Consider the following 12,727-nt stretch of genomic DNA (forward strand, 5'->3'; position numbering starts at 1 on the left):
GATGATACTTGCTTAATGATTTGGTTGTTCACTTTCAGTATGCATATATCTAGTATAATGCTTGTGTCCCACACAAGCATTATACTGGATTCAATTCAATTGTAGTAGCATAGGAGGAAAGAACAATCCACCCAGGTAACACTTTTATGGGGGTAGCACTTTTGATCAGCTCTCTCTATATATATATATATATATATATATATATCTTTTCTTGCTACTAGCCTTCCCACACCCATGGGTCTAATCAGATCCTGTCAAACCGTCCAACCCATACCAGCATAGAAAAACGGACGTTACATTCCACTACTGTCATTATGTCTTTCAGTTTCTTTTATTGGTTATTACCATTTTAAGTTTTCACAAGAGTAATACATTTTGATTAAATAGTTTCCGATGTGTGTGTGTGTGTGTGTGTGTGTGTGTGGTGTGTGTGTGTGCATGTATGTGTGTGTGTATGTGTGTGTTTTTGCATGCATGTGTATGTTTCTACATGTGTGTATCTGTATATATATGTGTGAATCTGTGTGTATGTGTGTACAAGAGTGAAAAAATTTTTAAGCATTATGTTTATACAAATCTAAATTCAACATTTCATTTTAATTAATCAGATATGTCAGGTCCTTTAAGACATGGATTCCATGGTTTACTAATTTCTATGCACATGGAGTATCACAGCAAAGCCAGGTAAGATTTTAGAAATCCTATTTTAATTAACCCTTTAGCATTTAAACTGACCATAACCAGCTAAAATTTTCTACCTGTTTTATGTTCAGATTGGTCAAATCAAGCCTCTCACACCTACCTTACAATGTTACTCTAAAAATAAATAATCACATCATTGAAATCTCAAAGCTACAAGTTAATGCATGATTAATTCAAAACAATATGAATAAATAAGCATTACATTTGACAGTGAAGGCACATGGCTCAGTAGTTAGAGCATCGAGCTTACAAACATGAGGTTGTGAGTTTGAATCCCAGACCGGGCTGCGTGTTGTGTTCTTGAGCAAGACACTTTATTTCACGTTGCTCCAGTTAACTCAGCTGTAGAAATGCGTTGCAGCATCACAGGTGCCAAGCTGTATCAGCCCCTTTGCCTTTCCCTTGAATAACACTTGTGGCGGGGAGAGGGGAAGTCGGTATGCATGGGCGACTGCTGGTCTTCCATAAACAACCTTGCCCGGACTTGTGCCTGGGAGGGGGTCTCCGCAACAACATTTGATAAAGTGTTTTGAATGCTAAAGGGATAAAATAAATTTGAATTCAGTTCACTTTATATAAGAATTTATTCACTCTAAAGTTTATGCAAATGAAACCATAATAATGTTCATCTAATAAGTATGCTCATCCACTTGCTTAATAAGATTATAGTTTTCATTCTAAATTATTTACTTGATCTCAAATTATGAAACCATACCCTTGTTCAGCTGATTGGTTTAACTCTTCTGTATTTAAACTGGTTATATCCAACCCAACTCAAATTTTCTACCTGTCTTATGTTAAAACAGGTCAGATCTGGCCTCTCACACCTACCCTACAGTGTCATTTCAAAAATATACAATCACATTGTCAAAACCTCAAAGCTACACTACAATGCATGATTAATTCAAAACAATGTGACTAAATAAGCATCACATTTGACAGAGTAATCTGAATGTTTAAGGGTTAATAAAATAAGTCTTTACTTTTTGTTTTTGGATTTGGTTTGCAAGATTCTTTATATGAGTTCGTGTTTTGAAGCATATTCTGTTGTGTCTGGGGAGAGTCATTTTCTTTTTTGTGCATTATAATTTAACACACTCACCGGTAAAATACCCACTTATTTCTTTTTTGTATTTTTTTATTTAAAAAAAAATTTTTTAATAAGAAATAAGTAGAAATTTTACCAGTGAGTGTGTTACATTATAAGGTACAAAAAGAAAATGACTCTCCCCAGACAAAACGGAATATACATAAATATATGCATACATATATATATATATATATATATATATATATATATATATATATATATATATATATATATATATATACATACATACATGAGTCTCCCCAGACACGACAGAAAGTCTTTGCTTATTTTATCAATAAATAAGTCTTCTATTAATGAATAAGTCTTCACATATTTCATTTTATCTAAAATTATGCATTTTATACTTTTGATTTATTTCAAGTGATATATTATAATAATTTATGAATTTCCCAGGTTTATGACTCAGAATGAATACATCATACCCCGCAGTGAAAAAACCAGAGCCTTAACTTTATATCGTAAACCAGTCGAGGCAGCTTCAGTCAAATTAAGTGATACTATACCAAAAGTGGAAGATAGTGTATCAATTCGTCCTTGCCTTTACACTACTGAGAAAGAAATTGAAGACAGGTATGTAACTTTTCAGTTGAGACTGTAGTCTTTATCAATGGTTTATTAGCATCGATATTATTTGAGAGAGGAATTTTTGCTGCAGTGTCAGTACTAGTATCAAAGAGTGTAGTTCTCCAATCCATACCGGAGATTTTGACAAGTCTCTGACTTAATCACCCACATCCCTGTGTCACCAATAGTTACCTGCATCGCCAATCGTTACCTGCGTCACCTTACTAGCAATCGTTACCTGCATCACCTTATTAGATCATTACCTGCGTCACCTTACTAGCGCTTGTAAGAAAATATTTGAGTGAGGTCGTTGCCAGTGCCGCTGGACTGGCTCCTGTGCAGGTGGCACATAAAAAGCACCATTTGAGTGTGGCCATTGCCAGTACCACCTAACTGGCCCTCGTGCTGGTGGCACGTAAAAGCACTCACTACACTCTAGGAGTGGTTTGTGTTAGGAAGGGCATCCAGCTGTAGAAACTCTGCCAGATCAAAACTGGAGCCTGGTGCAGCCATCTGGTTCACCACACCTCAGTCAAATCGTCCAACCCATGCTAGCATGAAAAGCGGACGTTAAACGACGACGACGACGACCATCATCATCATCATCCCCCCCACTTGCTGATATAATAATCCAAGCCTCTACTAACCAGTGTACTTGGCTCATGATCATAAGGTCAGGAGTTCATTCCCTGATGGTACATTGTAACCTTGAGCAAGATGCTTCATTTCTTGTTGCTCTAGTCCACTCAGCTGACAATAATGAGTTGTGCCTGTAATTCAAAGAGCCAGACTTGTCACATTCTGTGTCATGCTGAGTCTCCCTGAGAACTATGTTATGGGTGTATGAGTCTGTGGAGTGCTCAGTCACTTGCATGTTAATTTCATGAGCAGGCGCAGGAGTGGCTGTGTGGTAAGTAGCCTGCTTACCAACTGCATGGTTCTGGGTTCAGTCCCACTGCAAGGCACCTTGGGCAAGTGTCTTGTGAGTGGATTTGGTAGAGAGAAACTGATCATTTTTATTGGAGGCTTTAAACATGCAGTATATATTTATTATACCTTTACATTTATCAGCAATATAAAGATTATAAATGTTTAGTCTGTCAGTGACTCGGTACTCAGCATCACATGTATAGGCATTGAAAATGTTTTGTTTTTATTTTTTCATGAAATTTACTCTAATAAAGCTGGCCTCTTTCATTTCTTGCTTCATATTTTCAGAGCAAAAACTATCCCCAAAGAGTCTCTCTGTCCATATTATCCAATGGATAAACTAAAACAGCATGTAATATACTCCCTGAATGAAGCTGTTGTAAAAGGTGCTTCTCATATCAGAGATCCAATTGGTGGAAGCAATGAAAATCTTTTTGTGTGAGTATTGCAGTAATTCTTCTTGCTTCCTTTATTTCTGTGCATAGTGTTATCTTAAGGCATAGTCACATTGCTAGTTGTTCAGGGGTTCTAGGAGCTCGATGCTAATCTACATATGTTGCAATTTGCTGTCAATAAATAAATGTTATAGGCTCCAGTGCATTGCTTTGCCCAGGGATATATAAAGCTATTCAGGCAAACCCATCTATATAAATATATAAATTCAGTATTTAATCTGTTTTATGCTACTGAAGCACTGTCAAAGTATGATACAAATAGCTATCTATATATTATACATAATGTATATACACAACTGATTAGCCAGTTACTGTGGTATTCACCGCAGATAACATCAATGTGTTTACATTAAGTATATTACATAGATGGCTATTTCAATATTTAATGTTCCAATATTTAGAGTCATTCTAGTGATATTTATAGAGTTACCATATTTAAACATATACTAAAGTAAAACTAACAGAATATTTATTCTGAATGTTTTCATTTTCTTCCAAATTTTATTAATTAAGTTGTTTCATTTTTCCAAATTTCATTCATTAAAATATCTCCCTATACATATTTTCCTCTTCATATTTTTAGTCCTCTCTTTCGTGTTTGTGACAACCTTCTGTTGATGGGATTATTAAACGATGATGACCTCCTAATATTACTAAGCCTCATTGATCCAGCTTCATTTGATCCTAATGGAGAACGAGGTAAATTTCTGTTATTTCATAAACCTAGAAATTATCTAAAAAAAATTATCACTTAATTATACAATACACCTTGGCTGCAAAGCAAGTTTCTTAATGACACAGCCCTGTTTGTGGCGTAATTATAATTATGATTTCAAATACAATTCATTAACTTTTTTTAATTAATATTTAAATGTTTATTGAAACACTTGTTAATATTTCCTTATTTTGATCAGTTGCAGTAAAACATGGCTTACTTAGTATGGAGTTGGCAGAACCAGTCAAAGTCGAGGTATGTAGTCTTTTAGTAATTGCATAAGGAACATAATTCTAAACAACAATAAAAAGAGAATATTACAGAACATAACTTTTTTTCATTTTTAGTATTACTAACGTAACTAGTCCAGGTATAAAAAAATATTTATGCCTGTATATATGTTCTTTATGTTCTTAATTTCGTGAGTTTAATTTTTTATTATTTCATATATTATTGGCACTAATGAATTTATCATCATCATCATCATCATCATCATCATCGGTAGCGGCAGTGGTGTCATCATCATTGTCATTATTTAACGTCCACTTTCTATGCTGGATGGTTTGACAGGGAACCAGTGAACTGCAGGGATCCGTTGAGTTCCAATGTCATTTTTGGCATGGTCTCTATGGCTGGGTGCCCTTCCTAATGCCAACCACTTTACAGAGTTTACGGTGTGTACTAGGTGTTTATCTTGTGCCACCAGCACTAATGTGGTTACCATGTATCTTGGAAGAAAGAGATTGGGAAAAGTTCCCACTACTAAGAGGAACATTTGGGAGAGGGGGAGATGTGTGGCCAGGTCTATACCTGGTGTTGAAAGGCTAAAGTGTGATAAAGGTGCAAGCTGAAGGAGACAAGAGGTAACCAATTGTTATAAAGTCTTTGGCATTGGGGAATGTAACAGGCTTAGGAACCATACCAAAGCAGACTTTGGAGCTTGATGCAGTCCTCCATGGTGGCATGAAAATGATCGTTAAATGATGGTGGTGATGATGATACAATTTTGCAGACCAAAAACATCAATGCTTTTTCCGTTCATCTAATGCACACACCCACACATCTAGTTCTTACCATAGTTTGATCTTCTTTTGACCTCTTGCTAAAACAACACTTCCCAGCACTTACTTAAGTAGTGCTGATTCTACACACACACACTTATATATATGTATGTATGTATGTATGTATGTATGTATGTATGTATGTATGTATGTATGTATGTATGTATGTATGCATGTATGTGTGAATGTATGTATGTATGCATGTATGTGTGAATGTATGTATGTATGCCTGTATGTATGTATGCGTGAATGTATGTATGTATGCATGTATGTGTGTATTTGTACTGTCTATTAGTCGTAAGACACCCGCTGTTTTTGTCCTGTTTTTACCATTATTGTTTTTTGTATTTTATATTCGTGTGGCATCGTCTGTTTTTCTGTCCCTGTTTCGTATACATTCGATCCTTCTTCCAAGAAATCTAATGCTCGTAGCTTAGTTTTTCCTTGGGGCTGGCCGGATCGGAGCGATCTCAAGATTAATCAGCCGAAATTGCTAGGCTTCGAATGTCTCGTCCTTTTTTTTTGTAACGTCTTCTAAATGTTTTACGTTCTTGTCCCAGTTTGTATTTTTCTACATATAATATATATATATATATATATATATATATATATATATATATTGAGAGAGAGAGAGAGAGAGAGAAAGAGAGAAGCAAAAAGTGAGCTAAGAGAAATAACTCAGAGTCGCCAGTGGCATGTATTCAAACAACATAGACAAACACAGATATATCAAATACCATACACCATAAATTCTTTATCTATTGAAACCATTTCCAGAGGATGTGTCATAATTACCAAATGGCAATTATGGCCAGATCCACTTGAGAAGGGGAGGTAATCAAAAGAAACAAAAATTGTCTAAAGTTGACATGTCATTAAACAAAAAGATGGACGTATTCTCTGGAGATAAGAGGACAATTTTGGGTACATGTGTTTGTGGCTCAGTAGCTATACCTGTATTTGCCATATATATGCATGTGCGTGTATGTGTATATGTGTACATGCATGTGTGTGTATGTGTGTGTGCACGCATTTGTGTATGTGTACATGCATATATATATGTGTGTGTGTGAAAGACTGTATATTTATTGGTGTATGGAAACAATATTGTTTAAATTTTAAACAACTCAAAGACATCATCTGCATGAAAAACAATTACTACATATAATTTTATTGAATTAATTTTTAAATAAAGATGCTAATAATATGATATAAATATTCTTTAACAGATGTGTCGAATTCTGCAGCATTTATGTGACTACCAGTTGCGACATCGTGTTGAAACTATAGTTGCATTTTCTGATCATTTTGTGGGAGAATGCCAAACAGTAAGTCATTTGTTTGCTTTCATCTTTATCTATTTAATTCTTTATTTTCATTCGAAAATCCTAAGTGATAATGCTAAGCATCATGATATTAGTTCTCAGCCTGAAGACCTGTTAGAAATGCATGCAACAGTGAGCCCTACTTAAGACCCACAAGGATCATCCGGTTTTCTTGTATCTCTATGTGATGGACATTATTACGATGTCCTAGGGGGGTGGGATGAATCTGATAAAAGATTCCGCCGGTTACGACGATGAGGGTCCCAGCTGATACGATCAACGGAACAGCTTGCTCGTGAAATTAACGTGCAAATGGCTGAGCATTCCACAGACACGTGTACCCTTAACGTAGTTCTCGGGGATAATCAGCGTGACACAGAGAGTGACAAGGCTGACCCTTTGAAATACAAGTACAACTCATTTTTGCCAGCTGAGTGGACTGGAGCAACGTGAAATAAAGTGTCTTGCTCAAGGACACAACGCGTCGCCGGGAATCGAACTCACAACCTTACGATCATGAGCCGAATGCCCTAACCACTCAGCCACGCGCCCTCACGCATGAATCTGATAAGGTGTGGCAGTGTGGTTAAGAAGACTGCTTCCCAAACACATATTTTCAGGTTAGTCCCTTTAAGTAGCACCTGGGGCAAGTGTCTTCTACTATAGACTCTGGCTGAGTCTATAAGCATCAAATGGCTATGAGGGTCCACTCAAATTAAATTGGAATCAAGGGAGTCTATGGGTAAAAAAATGTTTGAGAACTAGATATAGAGGCTCCTTCATTTTTATTGGAAACATTTTTGTGCTTCAATTATGAAATAACAAAACACTTCATGACTTTGATATCTGAATGCTTCCAATATTTCCGTTTCCAGGACCAGTTGCGTCGTTACAATACCATCAAACAATCAGATCTTCCTTCTGCTGTTACTGCTAAGAAAACCAGGGAATTTCGATGTCCACCACAACAACAGGTATAGAATTTCATCATTATTTGCAAGTAATAAGTTTTATATTTACATGTATGTATATTTACTTACTCACATAGGAAGTTCTAGGTTTGAGTTCTAGGCACGACTCTTTGGGTTTAGGTTTTCTACCATAGAGTCAAGTCTTGTAAGAAAAATTTATAAACAGAAATTGCATGTATTATTTGTGTGTGTGTGTGTGTGTGTGTATGTGTGTGTGTGTGTGTGTGTGTGTGTGTGTGTGTGTATAGACCTTGTTAACTTGTCTTCAGCAATAAGTAGTCCTAGTTTTACATCAATCAAAATATAATGCTTTCCATTAATTAAAAAGATTATCCTACTGTAAACTCTTTAAGAAAAACAGGTATAGCTCAGTAGTTGAGAAGCTTACTTCCCAACCAAGTGATCTTGGGTTCAGTTCCACTGTGAGAGATGTTTGGTAATGTGCATGTGTGTGTGGGGGGTGGGGTATTAGTGTGTACCCTTGTGTAGACATCATGTGATGTCTATAAATGAACATCATTGTCATTCAAGCAAGGTTGCTTGCTTCCACTCTTCCATGAAAAACATATCTGGCCATGGGAAAATATTACCTTGCTTAGAAACAGGTGAAAGTTGGCAACCGAAAGAGCATCCAGCTGTAGAAAATCTACTTCAACAAATTCTATCTACCCCTTGCAAGAATAGAAAAGTGGATGTTAAAATGACAATGATGATTGTCAATAAACCACTTCAGAATGTTGTCCTCAGCAAACCCTTTTGATCCAGTAGCATACAATAACACTCATAAAATCTATAACCACAAAGAAAATATTAATTCAAAGAATCAAATAGGAATTCTATGCAATTTGAATATTTGTTGTTTTTCTGAAAAGCAATTTGATGCATTTTAATGTATGAAATTACTGTATTTGATAGTATGTAAGATGCACTTATTTTCCAAGGAAATTTCTCAAAAAGTCTCTCCACATCCTATATGAGAAGTTGGCCTCGATTACATGTTTTAGCATATCAAAAGCAATTTTCTCCTAAATATACTCTACTAAAATTAGTATACATCTATCATGCTCATGCATTTTTTACACCATCAAACACAGTACTATATATGTTTAATTTACCAATTTTTCCTTTAGAAAATATTTCAGAAATGTTTCTAAATATTAAAATTTGTTTTTAATTTTTCCCATTCTTAGATGAAGAATCTTCTTAAATTCAAATCTGAAGAAGAATTTGATGAAGACATTTGTGCATGCCGAGAAGATTTTCGAGAGTCTCTTTTGAATTACCATCAAACTTTAATGATTCATTGTGAAATGCCAACTTTGCAAAAACAACCTGAAGCAAATGAAACTGAGCAGTTAGATGACTCGCCGAAATCGATGAAAGAAAAATTAAAAAGCTTGATCTGGAGGGTTAAAAAAGAAGAAGAAATCAAAGAAAAATCATCTGACGAAGAAACCAAAAATGGTATAGATATTATTTTATTTGTTCTGTAATATTATGAATGCTTTGGTTCTGAAACATTCAATTAGTTTATAATTTCAGTGATGTTGTTTGAAGTGGCATTTGATATCAAAGACAAAAATTATATTCCATCAATTTGGGTTCAGTTCCACAGAGAGAGATGTTTGGTAATGTGCATGTGTGTGTGTGAAGACACTATTTCACATTGCCCCAGTTAACTCAACTGTAGAAATGAGTTGCAACATCACTGCTGCCAAGTTGTATCGGCCTTTGCATTTCCCTTGGATAACATCAGTGGTGTGGAGAGGGGAGGCTGGTATGCATGGGTGACTGCTGGTGTTCCATAAACAATCTTGCCCAGACTTGTACCTTGGAGGGTAACTTTCTTGGTGTAATCCCATGGTCATTCATGACCGAAGGGGGTCTCCCCAGTTCATATTTTATTAATTTATTCATCTAAGTTTACGTGTCAACTGGAGCTAGATTACTCAATGGGATGAGTAAAAAAGAATAAAGCACATTCAGTCAATTATAATTTCAACCAAAAACTTTCCAGTGAATTAAAAGTCCAACTAAAGTAAATGTCTAAAAGTAAATACACTGTGGTGTATAAGTGACTGAGATTACAATATTACCCCCACTAAATGGTGGGATGCCAGTCCATTGCAGGGTTAACTTTGCAACTATTGATTAAACCCATTTACAGCTGAGTGGACTGGAGTAATGTGAAATGAAGTATTTTGCTCAAGAACACGATGCACTGCCTGGTTCAGGAATTAAAACCACAATTTTACTATCATAAATGCAACACCAGAACTACTTGGCCACATACCTTCACTTACTCCGTAATTACTAATCAATTAGTCCATATGGCTCAGTGGTTAGAACGTCGAGCTCACGATCGTGAGGTTCTGAGTTCGATTCCTGGACCGAGCTGCATGTTGTGTTCTTGAGCAAGACACTTTATTTCACGTTGCTCCAGTTCACTCAGCTGTAGAAATGAGTTGCGACATGACTGGTGCCAAGCTGTATCTGCTGTTGCCTTTCCCTTGGATAACACTGGTGGCGTGGAGAGGGGAAGCTGGTATGCATGGGTGACTGCTGGCCTTCCATAAATAATCTTGCCCAGACTTGTACCTCGGAGGGTAACTTTCTAGGTGAAATCCCATGATCATTCATGACCAAAGGGGGTTTCCCCAGTCCATATTTTATTAATTGATCATTTGATTATGTTTAACAAATTTTAAATTAAATTAAATTATTTTTTTAAATTCATTATGAATATAATTATACGTTATTATATTTAGTTAGGCAAGGCATCAAGCTGGCAGAATCGTTAGCACACCAGGTAAAGTGCTTAGCAGTATTTCATCCATCTTCATGCTCTGCATTCAAATACTGCTGGGTCATCTTTGCCTTCCGTCTTTTCAAGGTCAATAAAATGAGTACCAGTTGAGCACTGGAGGTTGATCTAATCGACTTTTCCCCCTCTCCAAATATTGCTGGCCTTGTGCTAAAATCTAAAACCATTATATTAAGTTTAGGCTACAGATTCACAGAACTAATAGAGCATTGAAGAAAATGTATTGAGGTATTTACAAATGTTTATGTTCTGAGATCAAATACCACTGCAGTCAACTTTGCCTTTCATTCTTTTAGGGTCAACAAAATACATGCCAGTCAGGCACTGGTGACTGTGCCCCTCACCATCCCCAGATTTGCAGCCCTGTGCCTAAGTTACATGCAATTTTTATACTTAGTTTATCAATCAGATCCTTTCTCAATGATTTTGTTTGGTTATTTGAAATTATATATTTATCTACTTACAATGTTAATTATGTGGCTTATTATCAAAGATTCTTTTGACAAATACATTAACAAAGTTCTGTCTCTGTACATAACCACTTAAGCTTTCTTAATTCTGGAACTATAGACTTTCAATTGGTAATTCATTTCAATCAAGTCAGATCACAGGAATAAATTATTATAATTATCCAATGACATCTCCAAATATTGCTATCTAAAACACTTGCTGTATATTGAGATAACGTCTACTTCTGAGTGATTGTGATCAATGCTGATCAATTTTGGCATGCTTTCATATTTTGGTATTCAATTCCTTTTCTATGACTTTATTTCTAGATTCTCTACAAAAACTTATTGCCCAAACAATGGTTCGGTGGGGAGAAGAAACATTCCTCTCTGACCAGAACCTGGTCAGAGAAATGTTTAGTCTACTTCACAGACAGTATAATGGCGTTGCAGAAGTAAGTGGAATTTCTGTATTTTTTATAATTTCCAAATTACGTTTCTAATTTCTCGTCTTGTTAATTTGAGGGAAGATTATTATTGTCATGCAGGGTTCGTAAGCAAAATGATTTGAAGGCAAAGCATGTCTGAAGGAAAATTAAAAGAAACGATAAAATAAATAAATAAATAAATAATAATAATAATTGAAATAAAGGGAGATGAATATCAATATTGAATTAACTAATCTGTGGAAACAATGTAAAAACTAGAAAAGGAAGAAAGATGAAGAGAAAACATAGACTATCACCAAGAGAAGAACTGCTTTCAGCAAAAGGAATACTGCAACAAAAAGTCCAAGCAAATGCTCAAAGAATACGATTGGCTGATAGGTGGGAATAAAAACCTTTGCATGGCAAATATGTGGCCCATAGCAAACAAGCAGATGTAGACCAGAAGAACAGTCGTTAATGGCTATGGAGCTCAGGGCTAAAGGCAGAGAGTGAAGGCTTTATCTTGACTACTCAAGATCAGAGCTTATTGACCCAGAACTATCACGCCAATGGGATGAAAAATGGTGTAGACCCAAAGTGCTGATACTGCAACGATGGGATAGAAACAGTTGACCACTTAATCTCTGGGTGTAAGGTTTTAGTAACTGTAGAGTACAGACCAAGACATATGTGCATCTCTGATCACGAACAGAAGTAGTGGGGGAGCATCATAGCTATGTGTTGAGAAGAATTCTTTGGAGGTTTGAACATTTCACCTCTAGAAACATGGGTGTTTCATTCAACATCCTTAAACAACCCTTATTCAGGGACCTTTTGAGCAGGATGGGCTTGACCCAAAGAAAATTCTGCAAGGTCATGTGCTGTTTATCTTAGTATACTGGGCTTCGTATATTTTACCTAAGTGTCACTTTGATGGTATGCACTCCTCTCTCACTTAATAATATTAATAATAATAATATAATAATAATAATAATAATAATAATAATAATGATAATCAAAGAAAATACCCTCAACATTTTTATTACACTTGTCATGTTTATGAGAATGTAATTTTTTAAATATACAGAAATGATAAATGATAATTAATACATGATCAACTTAAGAATTTTTAAATCTTAATTTCTTTATTTCAAAAAATTTCATTTTCATTTGATTATTTTTGTTTTTATTT

The 12,727-nt window shown here is 35.5% G+C and overlaps 1 protein-coding gene across 2 annotated transcripts in view; it reads left to right on the forward strand.

Moving 5' to 3' along the window:
- Positions 1–12,727, forward strand: part of LOC115217695 (ryanodine receptor) — a 323,697-nt gene that overhangs the window by 224,688 nt on the left and 86,282 nt on the right. For both annotated transcript variants that reach the window (XM_036507726.1, XM_036507727.1), the window contains exons 45-53: positions 609–684; positions 2,207–2,383; positions 3,596–3,745; positions 4,346–4,461; positions 4,677–4,732; positions 6,768–6,866; positions 7,739–7,837; positions 9,025–9,298; positions 11,438–11,562. In XM_036507726.1, coding sequence (XP_036363619.1) covers positions 609–684; positions 2,207–2,383; positions 3,596–3,745; positions 4,346–4,461; positions 4,677–4,732; positions 6,768–6,866; positions 7,739–7,837; positions 9,025–9,298; positions 11,438–11,562 — 1,172 coding nt within the window. The remainder of the gene's footprint in view (positions 1–608; positions 685–2,206; positions 2,384–3,595; positions 3,746–4,345; positions 4,462–4,676; positions 4,733–6,767; positions 6,867–7,738; positions 7,838–9,024; positions 9,299–11,437; positions 11,563–12,727) is intronic.

Source organism: Octopus sinensis, linkage group LG11 (assembly GCF_006345805.1).
Source record: "Octopus sinensis linkage group LG11, ASM634580v1, whole genome shotgun sequence".
In the NCBI taxonomy this organism is placed as follows: Eukaryota; Metazoa; Mollusca; class Cephalopoda; order Octopoda; family Octopodidae; genus Octopus; species Octopus sinensis.